This window comes from Dermacentor variabilis, chromosome 7 (genome assembly GCF_050947875.1).
Source record: "Dermacentor variabilis isolate Ectoservices chromosome 7, ASM5094787v1, whole genome shotgun sequence".
In the NCBI taxonomy this organism is placed as follows: domain Eukaryota; kingdom Metazoa; phylum Arthropoda; class Arachnida; order Ixodida; family Ixodidae; genus Dermacentor; species Dermacentor variabilis.
Window position 1 is genome coordinate 136667040 of NC_134574.1, and position 22664 is coordinate 136689703.

At 48.0% G+C, this 22664-nt stretch overlaps 1 protein-coding gene across 1 annotated transcript in view; it reads right to left on the reverse strand.

Annotated features, from left to right (window-relative positions):
• The window catches only part of LOC142587970 (beta-1,4-glucuronyltransferase 1-like), a 365814-nt gene that overhangs the window by 17552 nt on the left and 325598 nt on the right, over positions 1–22664 (reverse strand). The window contains exon 7 of the mRNA XM_075699370.1: positions 16557–16825. Coding sequence (XP_075555485.1) covers positions 16631–16825 — 195 coding nt within the window. The 3' untranslated portion in view covers positions 16557–16630. The remainder of the gene's footprint in view (positions 1–16556; positions 16826–22664) is intronic.

Below are 22664 nucleotides of genomic sequence, written 5' to 3' on the forward strand. Positions count from 1 at the left end.
GCAATTTCTCGATGCTCACTCACCCTAACAAAATTTTGAATATATGTTCTCTTTTGCACTCTGATTATCTCTGCCAAACGTTATGACTGCAAGTCATTTAGTTTTCCTGAACATTAATTTTAAATATTGGCTGCACGATCCAGACTCATGCCCACGAATGTATGACAATTTGCCGGCCACCCTGCGTTTGCGACGTCACAACCTTCACGACCACCTCAACGAGAAACGACGAAGCTGGCTATTTTTTTTTTTTTTTTACGACACGACGGCCGACAATCATCGTCTTGACAGACGTGACATCCGGTGCTTACTCTGCGTCCTGTAGCGGTACAATGCACTGAGCTTGGGGCACGTCAGCTGCCACGCGCAGCGGCAGGTCACAAGCAAACGGTCATCCTTAAGCGCTCATATGGTCGCGGAAATCGTCGCTGAAATCGCGGCTGTATAGTTCTAAAGCACTGAAAAAGCTCACCGCGTTGTCAGAGGACAATAGCGGAATACGCTTCCTTGGCGTTACCATGGCGCGTTCTGCGTGTTTACATTGCGGTAGTGAAGGATCTGACGTCATCGACTCATCGCAGACGTCACACGAAGCAGCTACCCGCATCGGTTTCGGTACCTCCTTTATTGGTTCTTCAGAATTATTGACGAGTTTCTCAGAAAAGCGGACGGCCGTCATGGTGAGAGCACTGTCAACTAATGCCATTTAAATGTGACAATGATAATATCGTTTAAGAAACGCCGGAGTCGCTCTTCGAGGACACCGCAACGAGCGATGGATCGAAAATGTTACGCGTAACGTGAGGAGACAGGAAGGGAGCGGTGTGGATCAGAGAACAAACCAGGATAGCCGGTGTTATGGGTGACATTAAGGGGAAGAAAATGCAGCTGGGCAGGCCACGCAATGCGTATGGCAGATGACCAGTGCACCATTAGAGTTACCGAATGGGTGCCAAGGGAAGAGAAGCGCAGTCGAGGACAGCAGAAAATTAGGTGGGGTGATGAAATTAGGAAATTTGCTGGCGCCAATTGGAATCACCTAGCGACAAAAAGGGGCTCTCTGGGATCTCCGGGAGAGGCCGTCATCCCTTCCGCAGTAAACATAAAAATAGGCTAATGGTGATGATAATGATGAAATGGTGCCAAAAACATGGCGTGTATGACACGCCTGCTGTTCCGTGATTGCTTCCGGAGCACGCATTTAGCAAAAGCATGTCCTTGGAGATCCTTGTGTTGCCCAGAGGTAGCCGTCACTGGGGCGTGGATTTGGGCAGCCCCTACATTTCTCACAATGCGTTCAATTTGAAATGTCTCCAAGCCGTTCAACAGCCGAAGGACAAGGTTTCGGAAAATCCACACACTTCCCCGTCATTGCCATGCTGGCTAAATCATACCAGCTGCTTCCGTACTAATACACTAAGGCCAGAGCTCCTTTCAGCGACCTTTTCAGGAAACTCCATGGAAGCGAATACATCCCTTGCAAGGAACAAAATATCAAGTACCACAACTTGATGTTGGACGACAGCAAATGTATTTAAGAGAGAGAGGGGAGGAAGAAAAAGACAGGGACACAACGTATGCCTGGAGAGAGAAAACGCAGATGGATGACCGAAAAAAAGAACAACAAAAGAAAAGACAAACAGGCACACGCTCTCTGAACGTAATGGCGCCGGTCGGTTCCCTCCAGCTCGCGACGAGAAAGGTGATTGCTGTACTCTCGTCTCGTCCGCTGATGCTGCTTCTTCCATCGCAGGGAGATGCGCGAGGCCCGTAATTTATGCGATTGCCTTTTAATTGGCCCTCACGAAGAGAAGAGCGGCGAGGGGCTCCGGGTGCCGGGTCAGGAATTAACTTGACAGACACGAACAGCGCAAGAAAGTTAAACACCGAAAAGTGATGGGGTAAGGGGCAACTCGTCGTCAACAGACGGACGGCTTGCCGCCCGTGATGTGCGTCGCTAATTGATGGCCAGAAAGAGAAAGAAGAAAAAAAAAGAATGAACGAAGGAGGGCATGGGGGAAGGAAGGCACAGAGGAAAGAAAGAAAAGAAAGAGAGGATCAATGAAACATTTTTTTTTTGTTACCCGCCACTACAGGGTAAGCTTAGAGGGAAGCAAGGGAGAAAGGAAAGAAAAAGGAGAAATGAATTAAGCGAGGAATTAGTAAATGAATGACTGAAGAAAGGAAGGAGGAATGACGAAAGAAATGTAGCAAGGAGGAGGGGAAGGAAAGACACCACGAAAATTAGAGAAGAAAGATGGAATGAATGAGTGGAGAAAAGAGGAAATGAGTACACGAATGAAAAAAATCGAAGGAATGAATGAACGAATGGAGAGACTAAAAAGAACGAAATGAATGTTGAACGAATCATAAAAGAAATGTTGAGTTTAATGAATTAATGGATAGAGTAAAGATAATAATGAGCGGAAGAAGCAACAAAGAGAGGAAAGGAAAAGAAGAGCATAAATGAAGGAATTTGTGGCACTGTGTATACTTGTTTCACTAACGTTTGTATGTAAGGTCTTTTGGACCCCGTCAAGCTACTGTCGTAGTATATAGCCCAACATGGAAGGCCCAGTTTTTGTCGACTGGAAAATAAAGGTTGATTTGGTTTAAATATAGATACATTAAAACCACAGATGATATAAACATATATTCATACCATACTAGCAAGGAGCAGTACAGAAAAAAAAAGGAACAGGAAAGAAAGAAGTGATGGATCAGTGAAAGAAGGAATTTTAAAAAAGGCAGGAAGTAATGAGAGAACAGAAAGCTACTCTGCCCCACTTGAGGACGACGATAGAGACTGAGAATTTCGCGAGGGCTAAATGCTACTTTGTTATGGTGCAAGCAGCAAGCGTAAACACATGCGCATAAGCGATAAACATTCAAAACGAAGCGCTACCATCGATGTAGCCTCTGTGATCTCGGAGATGAACGAGGCCAAAACACTGCGCGCTGCTCACGCAGGGTCAAACGCCACAATATATTTAAATATAAATATATATTAAACACTACACACGCGGTAATGATGCACCGTTCGCGAGCAATCAATTAACACTTCGCGCACAACGGTGAATGGCTCCGATGATCTCCAGGGGCCACCGGGCCCTTTTCCTTTGGTGAAGAAAAAGAAACTATACAAACAAAATAAAAGTAATAAAGAACGTCACGTCACTTCGGCTTAATAGACAGCGGGTAAACATTCCACAGCTCCTGTCAGCGTCACAAATGTGTTATTGGATTTTCCCGGCAAATTATTATCGTAGGCGAAGCGTAAATATCGCTTCGAGCGAACAAGGAAGTAAAAAAAAAATGAAGAAGTCTAAGGCTTCTGGCTATGTACGGGCTGCGAACGTCCGCGACAACTGTGAGGTCAGGGGGAAGTTGATTCAATTTCCTCGTCGCCAATAAATTATTGTGGCGGCGGACACGGAAAGAATCGAGTTATCATTCCAGAGGAGCGCACCAACCGGGAGCCGTCGTGGAAGCGGTGTCGTTGCCACGGCAATTTCGTGATTAACTGTTCACCGTTTTTCTTTTTCGGTGAAGTTTAGATTCGAAAGGTCCCTGCGTGAAAGCAGTTGACAGTACCAATCTGCATACGTGAGAAATTGGTGAAACGTGTAAGCTCTTTGATTTCGTACGAAAAAAAGAATAAAAATAAACTAAAGGCACACCAAAATAAAAGGCAATGCTCGCCGCCAGAAGAGGTGCGACAAGTCAGAAGAGGCGCGAAACCGAGAGACAGGTGGCGACACCGTCGCGAGGTTCGCGCACCAGCACGTTGTGACGTCACAGATTTCGACGTCCTTTCGATCGGGTCTAGCCAAATTTACTTCTTTGGGTAAATATGGACACGCATCGTATTCCAAACGAGGCAAGAACTAAGCTTAGCAAGTTTCGAGAACATTTAACTGCGCAATAAAGGACCGCAGACGGAAGAAAAATGCTTTGAAATGCATGACGTCACACAGGCGTACACCGGCACTGAAGTATCGACGCGAAATGAAAAAAAAACGATAATTTGGCCTTCGTTTTTTTTTCTTCGAGTAAATAACTGCTTACTGTGAAGCTGATCACGGCACAGTCTTGATACATTATCGTTTTAAACAGCTTCACTGTTTCGCTTTGCAGGGTCTCTTTCATATCGGAGGACTCCGGATTAAATTTCCAACACCTGTGGTTGATCCACGTGCACCTAAGCATAAATAGACGATAGCTTTCTTTTTTTTCTATTTCACCACCATCGAGGTGCAACCGCAGCTGCCGGGTGTCGAAGCCGCGGTCTCGCACTCAGTAACAACAGAAAATACTGCCCCCACAAAACGGAAGAAAGTTTTCACGCAGCGCCAAGCTGCACTATCCGTTCCAGATTAAACATCGCCACGACGAAAGCAGACAAAGACGACGAATCGCCGGATTGCGGCAACGGGACAATTACTCGGCGCTTCATATGGCAGTGGGAACGGTACAAAAGATACAGCGGTCTTCGCGCTTGCTGTCACGTCAGCAATCCTTTCCTGAACCTGGTAGTTCGTGTCTTGCGCAGAGGATAGCTATCTATGTGAGACTAATCTGTCCAGACAAGAAAGTTATTCAGTCACGCCGGTAATTTGGGCGAGTTTGGTTAACGATGAACTTACTTTAGCGGTGACAGATGCCAGCATAAGAACGAAACCGTACCCACGTATCGAATCGTTTACTGCGACAGCAATTATATAGAAACTCCAGGCACATTTCCACCGTCGCTGACGTATAACGTCCAAGTGCGACAGCATCGCTTGCTTCACGCCGTATACTGTAGGTGTGAGCCAAAGCTTGCGAAGGGGGAGTCAAGAAGTATGCTGGCTTGATGCGGCGGTGTCTTCCCGCCCTCGCAAGGGAGGAAAATGGGGAATGCGCTCGCAGTCTTCTCACGCGCGCAAGGGAAGGAGCGAGGTTATGTGCGCGCGCTAGGAGGGAGAGGGCAAGGGGACAGATTAGGGTGCATCTGCTGTACTACTCCTGCTGCGACGGGTAGAGTGCAGTTGAGCGCATTCTATGTTGGAGACAATCTGCGCTGGGTTCGAAGGCTACCTGACCTGAGACAGCTGATGGCTTCGCGTGTGCTGTGCTCTCGCGCGCCTAGTTCGCGCTGAAGCGAGAGGCAGCAAGAAGGGCGAATGCGCTCGCTGCTGCTGCCGCTCTTCATCAAGCCAGCGTTCTGACAGCGAGTGCCCATGGTCATCGAAGAAATGGGTACGCTTGTTTGCTTGAGCGCGCATGGCAATGTGCTGGTCAATTTAGTTTGTAAGCGAATGCTTGCACCGTTTAAGCAGCTGATGAAACAACCAACTTTAGTTCCTATGGCTGTCTAATAACTTGCTGTCGAAATGAATGCTTCGCCTCATACAGACTACAGACTTTTCAATAAGAATCACAGTTCATCCTGGTCCGGGGATTGAAGCCGGGACCAATGAGTTTTTGTTTGGGGGGGGGAGGAGGGGGCAGTCGTTCTACCATATGGACTACGCAGGAGGCTAGCATATCACCGAGCGAGGCTGAATTAATCGACAACTCGAAGCGCGGGGACACTGAATATGGGACATCGGTTCGGCGGAAACCCGCAGAGGTAGAGGGAGATCCATGAATTTTCATATCTCTTTCTGAGAAAGCCGTACGGATTTCCTTTGTAACTTCTTGGTACTGTCACGTCCATGACAATTTCCCTTGTTGCGATGTTGGAGCAGCGAAGCTCTAGCGTCGTATTCCGAAACGAACAGGTTATATCCCTATTAAGTAGGCACAAAAAGAAAACCATGATACCCATAGAACTTGGTCGTAAATTAAGAAGAAAGTAAGGAAGGAACAATTCATACCCGGTACTTTCGTCAAGCGACGACACGGCATACAGATGATTTCATAGTTTCCCTACTTCATGAATTTCGGTGCAATGTCAAGGGTTCTGACGCGAAAGCCTCACTGATGCCGTACGGTTCATGTCCGTCGCACTTCCTGTATTGTCACGTTGTAATGACGGTGAAGGACGCTCTAACGAGAAGTGTTCGTCACGAAAGTAACTTTTTTTTATTGAGCGAGCCTGTGCGCAGTAAAAAAAAATTACCGGCGATTACGTTACTTCCTAATGCGAAATTTGAGCGCAGCAAATAAGCTGTTTCACCTTTTCGATAGATTGAGGCAAAGAAATCGAGCAACACATGTATGCGCTATCACAGAATTTTTTTTTTATTTTTCACACGCATTCCTTTAACAAAGACTCCACTAACAGTTCTTGACAGTCATGAAGGAAGCTTTGTGGTCGGAGAAATAGACTGATATATGTTCGACTTGGTACACCAATGCTTGATTCTCAAAGACGAGATCTATACAAGTGCCTCGCGAGGTTGTCACAGCCGTGGGACGCGTTACGAGCGAGAGGAACGGGATGTTCTCCCGCATAAGTGTTAGGAAATTGCTGTTTGTCTTTATGTCAAGCCGCCACCGATCTGGCTCTCTGATTGCCACCGCACAGGGCGAACGGCAGCGGCAATTTCGGCTCGGGCGGTGCACATATACAGATCCGCCGCCACCGATCTGGCTCTCTGATTGCCACCGCACAGGGGTTGCATTGGAGGAGGAGCGAAGAAAGGAATTAAGTTCGAGCCGGCGCTTTGACAACCGGAGACTCGCAGGAAGAGGGGGGAGGGGGGCGGCGTGTACACCCAGCGGCAAACGATGGGGGCAGAAGCGCGCGCAGCAAGCGGACAACACGATAAAGGGAGGAGGGAAGAGATAGCAGCGACTGACTGATGCAACTGAAGAGCACCCTATCCGCCACACAAGAACAGGGAGGGGGGGGGGGGGACCCTTTCCTCCTCTTTCTGCATGGCGGCGACGGTGTTCTATGCAGTCACGTTATCTTGACTCTCTAGCGGCGACAGCGGCATCCAGCGGTATCAGTCGGTCGCTGCTAGCGCTGGGGGGATGAAAGGGGGGCGGAGCTGGTTACGAGGCCGACGACAACGCCGACGACGACGCGAAACCCAGGAACGGACGCCAAAGAGCTGCGCTCTAAAAAAAGCAAGTGACGCTCAAAGTACAACGATCGCGGCGAGCACAGTCGGCGATCATCGAAATCTGATCTGTGGGTCATAGGCGTAGGCTATTCGACTCGTGGAACGGTCCAGCGTAATCAATGGTGCTCGGACAATTTCTAAAACGCACATTACTATTCGCGTCGCTAATGTAATATGATTGCAAAATGTACGCCGACAACAATCGAGAGTGTCCTGACGCACGCAGGAGTATCTTGCGCCGGGCGATAACGTTTAACATTTTTTTAGCCGGGAAAAAGCGGCCACCGGACAAAGCTAAACAAGTACGCGTCCAGTACGCGTGTCAGTAAGTTCACTAGTTCCTCTAGTTAACTTTATTTTTTTGTGGTGCACATTGCGTCATTTATAGTGCGCATGTTAATTGGCCACCGCCACCACACACGTTACTGTAATGCCAGCTTGGCCGATATGCTGGTGCGTGATTAAATAAAGTGGGACAGTGGGGTTTACGTGATTCCGCCGGCTTTTGGGGAAATCATCCGCAGGACAGTAGCCGCTGTTCTATCAACAGAACGTTGCCGCAGGAGCGGCAACGTTCTGTCGCATCGTCATTCATCGGTTCCCATCTGGCCAGGCATTGTCGCTCAGGGCGGAGCACCCCCATACTAAAGAGAATGTCGTTGTGTTGCGTCACAGTAATCAACTGACAAGGGACGCTATAGAAGCCTTCTACATGGTGCCACAGGTGTCACATTAGCAGGGAGGTTCCACATTAATATATATAAAGACAGGACTGTACAAGGCAGATACATAAAAGCAAGGCTTCTATATCTCTGTCAACAAAATAAATGCAATTCATTCAATGTTCCCGCGTGCCAAATTATATGCCAAATTACTTGCGCTATGTCAGTAGGTTCAGGACATTGCATACCTGCACCACTTGGTATCTGAGGCTGACATGTGATAGCATTTCAGTGGCTTCCAGGACATTGCGGTATAATAGGTAATGAAAAGGTGGATGAGGCAGCCCGCAAAGGAGATGATGCCATAAAAATTTATAAAAGTGTTTTTCACTAAAAGTGATGCTTCAGCTTTGCGAAGCGATTTGTACTCAATGAACGGCGTAGAAGATGGTCTTCACTTACAGGAAATTGCAAGTTTTCGTTCGACGTCGACCCATAACCCCAATCGGGCCTACCACAATGTCTACGACGGCATCTGGACGCCCACTATCACAGGCTTCCACCGAACGTTGCATACACGAACAAGCTTCTTTTTCGCATATGGCCAGACCACAAATCCCCTGTTGTAACAACTGCGACGCGGTAGAATCTCTAGTGCACCATCTTGCTCGAGTGCCCATACTTACAAAGACGAGCGACATCGATATCAAATTAACGTGTTATGGAAAAGCTGAGCTAAGGTCCCTTGACAATGACACGGATGCTGGGTTCCTGGCATTGCTCAACAAAACAGGACAAAGCCCCGGACTACTTGTTGTTTACATATAGAGTGAACTGGTTTGCTGTCTAAATTTTGCCTCACGCAGGTCGTCTCAGCAAGACTGTGATTCCATTTCCCTTTGCATTCACCGTCTACCTTCGTCATATTGGACATTCACTCTACTGCTAACGTCACACGACCTGAACTATTTTCCCCCCTTTTTCTTCAGCTCACCTTCTTCTAGGACCTCTCTTCTCCTTCGTCTCATTCCCTACAGAGTACAATACAGGCAAAAATGCGCTGGCTAAAGACTCAGCATATTCAATAAAGAGCTCTCTCTCTCTCTCTCTCTCTCTCTCTCTCTCTCTCTCTCTCTCTCTCTCGCTGTCGCGCTTTTTTAGCGGGTGTTTCTGAAGCTATCATTATTTTGTCAATCTAGCCATTCCTACAGATGAAGCAGTTCTTAAGCATCTGGTATAAGGCGAAAAAGGGAAGCACCGAAAACGAAGACACAGGATCAGAAGGAGGCGCGCACACACACACACAGTCCGGCGACTGTGTGTATGCCTCCTTCTGGCCCTGCGTCTTGGTTTTCACTGGTTATCTTCGCTTTATCCAGGAACCAATTGGCTCAGCAATTCATTCTTCAAAGCGTCTGGTAATCGATTAAAAAAATTCATCGGTGAGAAAGTTAATGTACTGCCACTTCTCGTTTGTCCTCGTGTCGTCTCACTGCTTAAATACCAGATATGAATCGACTACTACTCAAAAACCTTTCCGTCCTCTAAAAAGAAAGAAAGAAATGATGAACGAAAGAATGAAAGATGACCAGCCCCAGCAGCTGCGGTGACCAAATTGTACCGTAGCTCACTCGTAAAGGCGAGTTTCAATTTAGACTAGCCTAGACATTTAATCACATCCGCAGGCAGCCAAATGTCCCCCAAGAAAACAATATACAACGTAACATACCTCCGTTCGTAAAACATGCAACGACTCCGTTTTCTTTTTTCGAGTACACTCTGAAGTTTCGAGGGACTGATCTCGGACATGCAGCGACGAATGCGGAGCCCGGAAATCAATTCCAGTTTAATCTAAAGAACAACTTGAACGACCCTGTGGAAGTTCGGTCGATTGCATTTTTTTTTACCCGTACTTTGTGGAACTTCTCTGCGCTGTGCCAGTACCTACTGATCGGCCAGATGCGATTGAATCTCCTCGTCTGGTTCAGCTCTACAAAACACACACACACACACAAAAGATGCTGATGCAATAGACAACAGTGACAACGGGAAATTGGATCGCGTTCCGTGGATGCTCGAAAAACAATGCCTCCAAAGGTAAGCGAAGAATAGAAAAAAAGCTATTAATGTGTTTAGAAAAAGTTTATTAATGTAAGAAGAACAGCAACAGTAACGATAAAGAAACACGGGGGAAAACTGAGCTAAGCTTTGCTGTACACCTGTGCCGCGCACCCTTCATGACCGGAGTTTAATCAGACAGAGAAAGTGCTCAGCGATATTGTGAAGCAAAAGAAAATAAAATTTTTGTTCGTGTTTTCTAGAGGAGTACAGAAAACAACTTCCTTTTATCTAAAATTCTTCATCTAAATAGAGCCTAAGCTGAAACTCTTCCCACCCCGGCCCCCGGTCCCGCAACGACCATCAGATAAGTTTCAATACAGACGCGTAGGTGTCTCTGGTGCGAAAAAGAGGCGGACATGAGGTAGATGAAACGAAAAAAAAATACAAGACGGCGATCGCGGCTAGATAATGCGTATAAAGTCAAGAAGAAAATAAAGAAACAAACAAATAAATAAATAAGTGAGAGGATCGAGAAATAAGAATCAGAGGATAAAAAAAAAAAGAAACTCGCGGCCAGGTTAGGCGCTCTCAGAAGCAACGAAATGCAGGAACCCTCCCCCCCCCCTCCAAAAAAATAAATAAAGTAAGATAAAAACGGACAGGTGTGATGAAATGAGAAAGAGATGATCAAAAAAAAAAAAGAAAAAAGAGGAAAGAAAGAGACTTCTCCGGCAGGTTGCGCGCAAGACGGAAACCTTGGGTGGAAATCCCCGCCAGAGGAACGAGCGAAGTGAAAGGAAGGACCACGCAAGCAATTTCCGGAGCTTAAAGAGGACCTTAAGGCAGCAGCGAACTCGCCTCCATCACAGCTTCCTGGGAACAAAATGAGAAAAAACAAAATGGTGCCCGAAAACCGAAGAAATCACAAACGCAGGCGAACCGATGCTAGCAGGTGGCAACCTGTGTCTTCTTAGAAAACAAAAAGTACTGTATATATATTTCAGGGTTAATGAACAGACAAGATTGGTACGGCTGTTCAAGACGGGTTATGAAAGTTTGCGTTCGATCAGAGACGTCGTTCGAGACATCTATCAGTTCTTCTTGAACGACAAAGAATTCACAGCGAACCCAGAGTATATACCGGCACTCTTATACTGTAGATTGCTGTCTGCTCCATGCACAGCATCGAAACGCCTGATTCCTCCCAGTTTATTTTTTTCCTTTATCTTGTCTACTCTTGGCCGCTGCTTCATGAACAACTTTCCATTACTGTTAGCACAAGAAACAACAAGAACACCACCTTGACACGAAATGAAAGAAAAAAGAATACACAGAAGGAGATAGGTACAAATGGAAGCAGAAAAGCATAGGGTTCTAGCTTGAGGTGCCGAGAACCAGACGGCGAGCAGACGACAAACGCGCAAGAAACAGACGATTCCTCGATTTCCCAGCCCGAGACGCTTGGTCAGATACAGCTTGCCTAGCCTTCTGCTTCGAAAGGGGCTGCGAGGCATCGTGGATACGGCGAAGACGGGAAGAAGGATGCCCTTATTCCAGAACCTGCCTGCCCCATGCGAACTGAAGTTTCCATATACATATGGTGAGATGAGAATAAAGGCCTTTGTTCTCGAGGATCAAGGGGATCGTTGGGGCCGTACTGCGACGGGTGCCAGCGAGAGATAACGTCAATCAACGCTAGGGAGACGCCTAGTGGCCCGTTATCGCGTGCCTACAGGAGTCCGGGGAAAAGCTGAAGCACACTCACTCAGATCCCCCGGCGTCTGCTCTCGTCGTGAGTGGAGAGTTTCCAGAGACGGAGCGGACGATAAACGAGAGCGCGAAGATTCAGCCCGCCAGAAGTCGCATCAGAACGGAATGATTCTTGGCGTTCTGAGCGACTCAACAACGGAGAGGGTAAAATATGTGCAGATCCAAGGCGCACGCTGTAATCTGTGCGAAGGGAGACTTTGTTGAAGCAGTTTATTAAATGCTGCACAACTAAACGTGATGCCTGCAACCGGGGACGCTACGATATCACCAAGACTAAGACGATGCGCGGTGCATGTCGAGTGAAAAGTGGTCACGACCCGGTATACGGACAGAGAAAGACGACAAACGTGTCGCACTTCTTTGTGCACTTCATTGCGCACTTTTCTGCGCAGACGCACAGCAAGATGCAGAAAAAAAAACAAGCAACATGTAAAAACTAATTTGCGTATCGCTCTGAGGCCAGTGTATGGCTACAGAAAGTTCAGCAGCAGCTCTGTAGCGCTGGACGCGAAGACAGCGCTATTAATACGCGGTCAGAGCACGCGGCACCATAGCACAAGGCGGTACTCAGGAAGCATGTTAAGCGTGTGCACTAAAGCAGCGCTTCGTTGTGAAAAACGTTGTCAGGGTACATTAACTTGGGTTACGCGTGTTTCCCGCATATCGAACGAAGGCCACAGCAGCGCTCCTAGCGGCTTAATTTTAGACAAGAGGCATCTTGCGGCAATGGCGCTTACGACGTCATTGCGAAGAAATGGGCATGGGCAGGATATGTAATGAGGAGGGAAGATAACCGATGGTAATTAAGGGTTACGGACAGGATTCCAAGGGAAGGGAAGCGTAGCAGGGGGCGGCAGAAAGTTAGGTGGGCGGATGAGATTAAGAAGTTTGCAGGGACGACATGGCCACAATTAGTGCATGACGGGGGTTGTTGGAGAAGTATGGGATAGGCCTTTGCCCTGCAGTGGGCGTAACCAGGCTGATGATGATGTGGACTCCTCGCAACAGCTTCGTCCATTTCACTCGCACTAGGTATACGTCACGCGTTTAGCACTGAATTTGACGTAGCGCTCGGTCGTAACATGTGACGGTTACTTGTGACAGCCTCACCACCAAGCACAGGTTAACACACTAATAACGCTTTAAAAAAGGAATAAAAGAAACACACTCAAACCTCTAAAAAAAATGTCTCATCGGCGTAAAAGCGAAAGACAGTGCAAGCACGCGATGCAGTGCGAACTACAATATATACCGTCAAAGGAAAGCCCCACGGGAATAGTGACAGCGGATTTCGCTCGAATTATTCTCGGCACCACACGAGCACCAGACAGGCACGACTGCCGGCACAGAATTCTTTTTCTTTTCCTTTCCCTTTTCATATTTTTTTTATTTATTCGAACTAATCGGTGAGCGCTGACGTCCGACGAACTCCCACGCCTAGTTCTCTCGTTCATTTTTCTTTCACTTTCTTTCTGTTTCTTTCTTTTTTTTTTCATGCGAAGAGCTTCGGGCTGCCCCGAACCACTGCCACAAAAAAAAAAAAAAAAAGGCCGGACAGCCCTACCCCAACCACCAAAACAGTGCGTGTTCCGTGCGCTGTCAGGCTCGTTTTTCTTCCGTACACGAACTTGCGAAACATATAGAAAGCCCGCAAAAGTTAAAACTGACACGTCGGGTAAGCCATTTAGATGATGAGAAGAACTGCTGCGCTAAGCTAGCCGGACACTTCACCGATGAGGCAGGAAGATGAAGAAGCTTTTTCCGGAATACAACATGTCACGTGCTAGAGAGAAAGACGTTCAGAAAGAAAGGCCAAACGAAGAAAGAATCGCGCGGATAGGAAGAACGAAGGTACAAACCACCGCCGAAAGGGGGCCCTGAACGTACATACATTTCGTGGCGACAGATCCAGCGTAGCAGAACACAAAACCCCCCGAGGGCTTTGGCAAAAGGATGGCCGCGAGTTCGAGTCCAGACAGACGCATTAGATAGACACACAGCAGCGGTCGCTCGCTGTAGTATGGGATCAATGATTGAGAGCACCCTGTCCCGAAAATGATGGAAGAGCACCCGGTCCGGAGACGGTGCGAGATGCTCATTACCGTTATTCGACGGAGCCAACACTGGAGCGGTGGTGGAGGTGGCGGGGAGGTGACGTGGCAGGGTCGAGGGGTTCGAAATAGGAGGTAGTAGATTAAACGTGTGCACCACCGCCATTAGCTTAACAAACCGCGTTCGGCTAGGGTGCCCGACGTATCCGCCAGATACAGCGCGGCACAATACGGCTTCATAAGAATGAGGGGCGAAAACGCACGGAGCGGCGCTTCGAACGGCTGGGCCACTCCATACTTCGGCGTGGGGTTGAACTGAGAAGTTGGAGGGCTTATTCGGAAGGCAGAAAGCCAACAGAAAAACTGTTTGTAGTAGGTTCTGCAACTGCCAGCTGTTTATGCATGACACAAATTTCTGCGTTCAGTAGATGCGCTCGAGTATGTTCGTAATCACGAAATAGAGGGGCTCTGGAAACTTTTGATATGTGCCATATGTGAAAATTCCAACTAGCCTAGCTCTTCAGTCGATGTTGTGGAAACGTTCATTAGATTGCTTCGTTCAAGAGAGGCTTAAAGATGCACTGACGTGAAATTTCGCGATTTTGATTATTTGACGGCAAATGAAGGTGCGAATCCTCGTAACACTAGCAAGAATACTGGAGAGCACAGGCGTGCCGTGAATAACTTACCGCAATACTTAATTTCGAAAACCACTTTCGCTTCCAGTCCGCTACTCGGTAAGATGCACCTTGGTGTCACGATACATCCGTTAGCGCCACGGGGTAAGAATAGACGGGGGTGCCGACTCCCCTGATAAGACATTCCGTGTAGCCGCCAGCGCGAGAGTGACTTCGTGACGAGGATCACAGATGGCGCTGTCGGCGGCGGCCTCGTGGCGAGGATGATAAGTGGGCCGCATGCTCGATCAAAAGTTCGCAAATGGAACAGTGCCCGTGCTTGCCGCTGTGATACGCTCGGCGCTCTGTTCGCTTGCTCGGTGCCGCATCGCACCTACGTCATCAGCCACCTTTCCGGCGCGCAGGACAACGAGAAAACTCAGTGCAACACGTTGCCTGAAAACAATCTTGATCGCCTTTCCTTAAGGAACTACGGCTCCTTCGTGAACGAAAGAAAGAACGGCGTGAAGATTACGCACTAGAATTTTGCTAATAAATGGCGCGCGGTTATTCAAAGCTTATTAATTTGCGCTTGGACCGATGCCCAGAGACTTAAAAACACGAAGGCTGGTTTTGTCAAAAAAGGACAATAGACCACCATCTACCTTACTCCGTACACGGAACTACACATTCGCCTAAAATCAAACATGAGAAGTTTTATTGCGCATTCGTTGTCATGAATCGCTACAAGAACATATCTTGTACGACTGTTTTCCGTGTGACACGAACATCGGTTCACCCGCAAAGCAGTATTCAAGCACAAAACAATTGATCTTGAGTTCAGTGCATCGGCCTGCCGTCGCCCGGCACCTTCTACGGCTAATGCCAGTTCTCTGCTCATATGGCAAACCCTTTTTCGTCTTCACTCCCCTGCACTGACCTCCCCCCCCCCCTCCGCCCCCTGCTATCATTTCGTTTTTACTGTTCGCATTTCGCCTGTTTGTCGATAGCATCCATGGTCGCGTCTTGTCTAGTCGCATTTGAAAGCGGACACCACGCTGTGACAACATCGCGTTTCACGGGGCGACGCGGGCAACAAATATCGGTGTGCCTGACTTTTTTTTTTTTTGTTAAGCGAAAGCTTTACTGGCCGCGAACTTGCGATTTCGCCGTGGCCGTGCTCCGAGGAGGCACATGACGTCACGCGCCTCCGCTCGCTTCGCCAGCTGCGTCGCATGCCTGATAACATGTCGGAGGAGTGAAAAGGAGAGCTCGCGTGCGCCGCAGCCACAGTTGAGGCGGCAGTATGGACGGCGACAAGTCTGATAAGCAGGAGGAGGCCTGGAATCGACATCGGAACGAGATGAAGAGGAAACCAATCGCCCAGGAAACAGACGAACGGCGCGCCGAACGACTGGCTAAACGCCGCAACATAGCTAGACAACCAGACCAACCTGGACTTGCAATCAAGATTAACCTAGGCTAACCATGCTATGCCTTAGCCTTCGCTACGTATATCCTGGCATAGCCGAGCTAAGCCACTGCCAATTTCTTGTGCTGCTCATGAAGTTTGCGACGTGATCAACTCGTGACTTGACCGGAAGGTGGCGTAAAATTTTGTCACCGATACCCTGGGAAGAGTGAAAAGGAAGATAGTGCCTCGGCAGGCGAAGGGGAAAAGAGAGGAAGCAAGCGGAGGCAGAGAGTACGGCGGAACGTTGGCCGCGTTCCATGTCTCGTACACAAGTTGCCCGCAGCAAATACAATGCAACATAGGCTAGTCAGGGCTCCTGTCTATCTTACTCAGTGGTTCAGAGCATTCCTGCGTCTCAGCTTGCACAAGCGATGGCAACTTTCGAAGATACGCCCACAGCACTCTCGTTTATTTTTCCACGATCAACGCAATCATACCTCGCCTCACTGCTAAACGACAACTTGAAATTATCGCGACTAACGCCAAGATAACGTCGATACCGAAAAGTGCAGCATTTCGACACAAATTCTAACATCGAGTGTGAAATAGTATCGCTTGCCAAACTTCACAATTTGCAAAGTATCGCCCTTTTACGGGCGAGAAATCTCCGCCAGAGTTTCTAGATTATCAAAGTGTGTCATCACTACTTTAACGTCCCAACGGTATCACCAACGCTATTGTACACCCACACGTGACGTCACATTCCAGATTTCTCGCCCGTAAGCGATCCGTTTCGATATAGGAGCTCACATCCGGCCCGTCGCGGAAATCGCGACAACAGGCTCGAAGAGTCTCGTAACGCACGTTCCCGCATCCTGCGCTACGCGACGCACGATCTATCACACCCGCACCGTCGTACCTACCGAAGCAACTTCAGGAGGCCAGCGAAGGAATGTACAGAGAAGCCCCTTTTCGGCGGCTGGAGCCTGGACGCCGATCAGTAGCATCGCCTGGAGGAGTCCGGGTACTTCTCCTTCAGCTCGAGCTTGAACTGGCGGAAGAGGACGCGGTTGCGCTCCTGGTCCGCGTCCTTGTTGCGGTGGAAGGAGGCGGCCGTCTTGAGTCCCTGGTGCACGACAAACGCGTTGTTCAGCACCGAGAACTTGTAGCCGGACACGTGAAGCTCGCACACCTGCAGCGGCGAGAGAAAGGAGGGGGCGGGGGGGGGGGGGATAGAATGAAAGGGAAGCTCTGTCAGCTGGACCAGAAATATGATGTCGATCGCGAGCGTAATAACAGTACGCACATCATCGTGCTGAACCTGAGAAGAGCACAACACAAAGCTGAGCACAACTTGACCGAAGTTAAGAACAACTGAACACTAGAGGACGGAAAGAGAGTCTGAAGGGAATTAAACGTAACAGCAGCACAGTTAAAAAACTGAACAGCTAACCGAATAGAAAAAAAAAAGGGACAGAGCAGAACAAAACACGAGGATACCGAACAGAAAAGAACTGAACGCAATTCAAAAGAACGGGACAGCATAATGCAGAACTGAACAGACCACAGCTGAAAAGAACTTACAGGGAACTCAGAAGAATAGCACACAAAAGGAGAAAAATCTGAGCGATTAAACCTTGATAGAATTCGACGGAAAAGAACAGTTGGCTACATAGCTCAACAGGAACAAAGCACAGAACAATACAGAACACGACTGAATAGAACTGGTCAGAACAGCATATAGAAGAGGCACATAACTAAGCCCCAGAGAATCCAACACAAGCGAACATAACTGAAGGCAACGGGGCCCATTAGTGAACTCGGACAGAACTGTTATTTGATTCACCGTTTGCGTGGCTTGAGCGCCTCATCTCTTCCCCCAATAGAATTCGTTTTTTTTTTTTTTCTCTCGCGCTGTCTTTCTCACTTTGCCAATGGGAGTGTTTTCGACAAGCACTGCATATTCTATATTCCGGTCCGGCGCCGCACGTTGCAAATATGAAAAGAAGAAGCGATAGACGAAAAGAAAATTATGCGTTCTGGTTCTGGCTTGGGTCGACAGTTGCTGGGCACGACGTTATATATGTACTTCCATCCAAGTAAAGGGCAAACTTATTTCGAAGGCAACGAAACTTGCGCGCGCAGATAAACGCGGCATTAATGCTTCTTTCAACGGGCAGATACTGCATGCGCAAGCATGCGTGCTGCCAGCGCATCGTTTGTTGCTGGGTCTAAACAGCGACCCCCCGCTTTCCCTCCAAGTTCCTCCCTCGAAGGCCTTTCGATGGAGGGCCGTCATAATGCAAGCGGTGACCGTCGAGAAATAGCTCGGCGCGTAAAGCACACTTGCCAGCGTAACCGAGAGCCAGCCTGGAAAAGCGTGCAACGTTCCGGAACCTACTAGAGCTACCAGGGCATATATATATAGAGAGAGATGTTGTAACAATGCCTGTAGCTTCGGGTTTCGAGTTGCGACGGCATCCTTACAGAGACGTCATCGGAGACATGTCCCACCTCGGAATGGCTGATAAGCAACTGTGACAGTACACAAGCTACCAATGTTCGCAAGAAAACGAGGAGCTCCTGATGTGGAAATGAGCCGCGCAGAGCTGGGTCACCCAAATAGAAAGCCTTATAACAGCGTATGCAAAATTTAAACGTAGAGGCTTTACGTAGGTAAAAGAAGTGTTCTCCTAAGTGAGTACGCTCCGCACATTATCGGGTTGCTGTCGATCGTCGGGTTTCTGTGGTGTGATTGGCTTCGGCACATGAGCAGGGAGCCAACGTATCATGTACAACGCAAAGCTAAGGCTCCCTTACTAGATTGAACGACAGCGTTTTCGCATGCTAAGAAACACGGCGGCGTTCTTGACTCCGGCTTCGCAGCGACTATAGTTTCGATGGTTGTGCTCTCACTGTCGTAGATCGCCGTTAAGTGGTGAGTTGAGCTTTGGCTGTCGTTCAACTCTCCTCAATCACAAGATACGAGCGGCTAGCCGGCCCTGATGCAGAGACAGCTCGGAGATTTTGACGACAGTAGGCTTAACTAGGTGCGTCGCAGTGGAAACGGCAAGCTGGGTGCCAATGAGTTGTCTTGGCTCGGACAGTCATCGTGCAAGGCGCAAGGTGGCACCACGTTCGTTTATGCTCTCTCGGTTTATGCCTTCACGATAGACGAATGGGCCTTCAGGAGCTGCGCATGTACTCCTTCAGTTACTACATATTGCTTCTCAGCGGGGAAAGAAAATCAAGCAGCTTTGCCTTTTGGATGGAGCACCCCCAATCAGGCGCCGATCTGGCCTCGCTGATTTTGCGGGTGTTACCCAGATTTTTATTGTTTTATTTTTTTTTTTTCGCGCCTCTTTTGTGCATGAAAAGTCCAGATAAATTTCCTCGCTTCAACTTCGTTTTTTTCTGTTTGAATGTAACGCGAAGCCCCTGACGAACGATTGGTTCGACACGGTCAGAAAATATGAAAATCTGTAACGTCACGGGCAGCTTCTGGAGAAGCTGAGGGGAGCGTCGCCCCATGTCTTCTGTGTTTACGCTTTCTTTCTTACAATATTTGGTCTACCCTCCCGGATAGACAGATTAGTTTGCAATTATATAAGTGTAACGTGTTAATTCGCGTTATATTTGTATTGAGGTTTCTCTTAAGTAACATCCTTCGGTAGTAAACGCATCTGAGCTTACATGGAAATATTATTCGTATCTTTTGTAGCAGTTGATATCAATAGCCGATTCATTTTTTATCGTTCCTTTCAGTGTAGAAAAGATTCTGGGAGTATGAAGCAAGGAGTCATTACATCGATCTGTTCTAAAACCGTAAAAACATTCTTTTTTTTAAGTGAAAATATATCCGTGTATTAACACTTAGCATGTCATATAGTGCTTGTGTGTGTGCGTATTATTTCTCTGACTTGACTGTCCGACTCGAGATTTGTGTTAAATTGCAGGAACTGAAGAACGTGCCGCTTTGCTGCTTCTTTTTTCATGTTAATATATTGTCTGTTGAGCCACGATTGCGAGATATGCTTTGTCGCTGGCACGTTTTCCTTACCATCTCATTTTATCATCCTTTGAGCACTGAACAATATATTCCTTGTGTGCAGAGCCAGCAATACAACAGTTTGCAAGATTTCTAACTTCACCCAAATGAATCACTCACACCGACAGGCATTGCAAGAGCGCCAGGTAATCCCGAAAATTCGTCCCCTCGCGACAGCCTACGAGAATGACAGTGCAGTCTTGTCTTCGTGACGTCACTGGCTGCAGCGTCTGTGTAAATTTTGGGACGCTGCACCGTTCTTCCTCCGACCCAGCGCAGGCTATACGAATGCCCGAAAGTCACTTCGAAAAACAAACGAACGATAGATTATGCGCACCATTATGAAGCGTTTACGGCATCGTGTCATCTATTATTTTTTCTTTCTTTTGGAGATTTTGTGTACAGTAGCCTTTTGAGGCTTGAACTGCCGCTAGCATACGATATCACTTTCTCTCCGTCGAAAGCAGAGACGCTAGAGAAAGAACACGCAGTTGAGGCCAGCGAAAGCAGACACAAAAGGCTGGCTGCGCAGAGGCAAACGTCGGAGATGTTTTATGCATTACGTTGATATAGGCACTAGCCTCTTGCGCCACCCAAAGGGCGAAGCTATGCCTGAACCGTGGCGAAACGCCCACACATTTGCACGAATAAACACCAAGACGTCACGTGACACCAGTCATACAACACGCTCGCTATGGCCCGGATCTCTGACCTATCGGGGATACTTGGATGAGATGCATACTGAGAGCTTAGTTTCTTGCTAGGCTCGGCGGCGGGTTCCAGAAGCAAAGACGCAATTTGAGAAGCAAGGAACAAATTCAGTCGCGATCGTGTGAATTCCTTTCCTTTGGGAGCTGGCCAGCGTTTAAAAGATGTGAACTCAGATCAGATGCAAGATTGATCGTTGAATGACTTGATCTGCAGTCGCATTCTGCCTCATAGCTCTGCATTTGACGAGCCACTGAGAAAAACGAGAGATCACTGACACGAACAAGTCCGCATCTGCAAAGCTTGAGAGCTCTCCACGATGGCCTAAATGTGTACTAGCTTACTGCCCCTTCTGTATATACCCCCCCCCCCCCCGCCCCCTGCTCCCCCCAACCTTTCGAACATGAGACGAGAAACAATCCAAAATCACAGTTCCCATCTAGATCCACCCATTTCAGTGAAGTGACTGTTGTCAAACGCAGCCATTACAAAACAACGCAAATTCCGCTGCCTCGATTCTTTATTCGTTGTTTGCTCGATCAATAATCGGCGCACCTGTTGAAAGAATCCTAGTGATAAACATACACGTGATTACAAGAGAAGCCTGATACAGAACAACAAAGCCGTCTACACAATCACCTCGCTGCAAAAGTAAATAAATCGAGTACAGTGAGGAACCAATCTTTCCCGCAGTTGTTCTTCCTACGCTGATAACCAAAGCGCCGCCAAAGAGATCGAGCCGCATTCGTGGCATCGGTAATGGACATTCTGTGAATCGCTGCCACTCTCCTCAGAAAGACCAGGACGTAACAGGGTGTGTCACCAGGGCCTGCGAGACGTCCTTCTTTCTGGCGAAACGTGCCAATGTCACCCAGAGAAATCTGACGAAGCGCAGACACGTCGCCTTGGGAGGAGCGCCTCAGGCGACAGGACATGACTCCTATACATTGAGCGACAGACATTAGGCGGAACTCTGCCTGGTCAAATATAATAACCGCGTCTGGCATCTTTGCCGGCGTGAAGCTCCTTCTAATTTCCTAGAAGGAAAAGTGCCACTTCGCTGACGTTTCGTTACTGCAAGTGCCGTGATGAGGCAGCTTCGGATTGGCATCGTTCTTGGAGTTCGAAGACACCCCGAAGACGCGTCTGGTTAGCGGCGGTCCATCTGTCGCAATGGTTCATCGTTTACTAAAAAAAAGGCATGTCAAATTTCAATTTTTTTTGCAGTATTGTGTTTCATTAGATCCTAATGTCATTCTAAGTATGCATTCTTTATAAGTATGCATTGTCTGCGCGGAAATGTCTACATTGCAAGCAAATCCATATTCAAGGCAAGCCTTGCGAACCCACATCCGGGCATTCCCACGGTGGTAGAGCGCCCGTTTGAAAACTGCAATATATGCTGGCGGCAGAGATAAACATGAAAAAAAGTCTATATTCGCCGCAGCTCAAGAAAGCGGGCCGATAAGAGCTGGCGTCAGACGCAAATGAGGTAGTATCATGGGCACCACCACACTACGTCCTGTTCTATAAATACGCCATGTTCCTTTCTGTTTTACTTTTGCGACAATGAGACAGCCACCATGTAAGCCCATGAGAGCCGAGAAGATGGGGAACTTGTCAATACGGCGGGTTTTACCGGTGTCCAGAACAGGAGCCATGTTGTGTCCGAGCTTTTGGTTTCACTTTACACCATATATAAACCCCGAAATTCCCGTGAGCTGTACCTTTTTTTTTTTTGTGGTGTTCAAGGAAACTTAACTGAACTATCACAATCGGTACTGGCTTTTCCCGAGGCGTCGGTTTCAGTATCACACTTGTAACCGCCGCTGTTACCCCTATGGCCACGACAACTACTACTGGGGTGTGCAACGCTAACATGTGTGTAAAATCTATGAAGCCCTCTGCACGCGAATTATCGCCTTTCTTGCTCCATCCGTCACTCCTTCGTTTTCTTCTTTTCGGCACCACCCAGCGCACTGGTAATTCTGCCTTTTTTTCTTCTTTTTTCTCCTTGTATACCCACCTTTTTGTCATCGCCAGAATTTCATACCTCAAACTCACACAAACTAGAACCGTAAACGTACAAATAACATTATTTGCGGTCTCTAAGCACCAATTCGTCTCTTCTGAAACTTCTCATCAAAGCGGGGGGGGGGGGGGGGGGGGGCAATGCGCAGCGCTCTCGCAGCGTGCTTGGTTTGTCAGGTCCGTCGACGTCACTTGTTTTTCTTCGTAGCCATGTAGGATTTACTTGCCTAATCATCGCACAAGC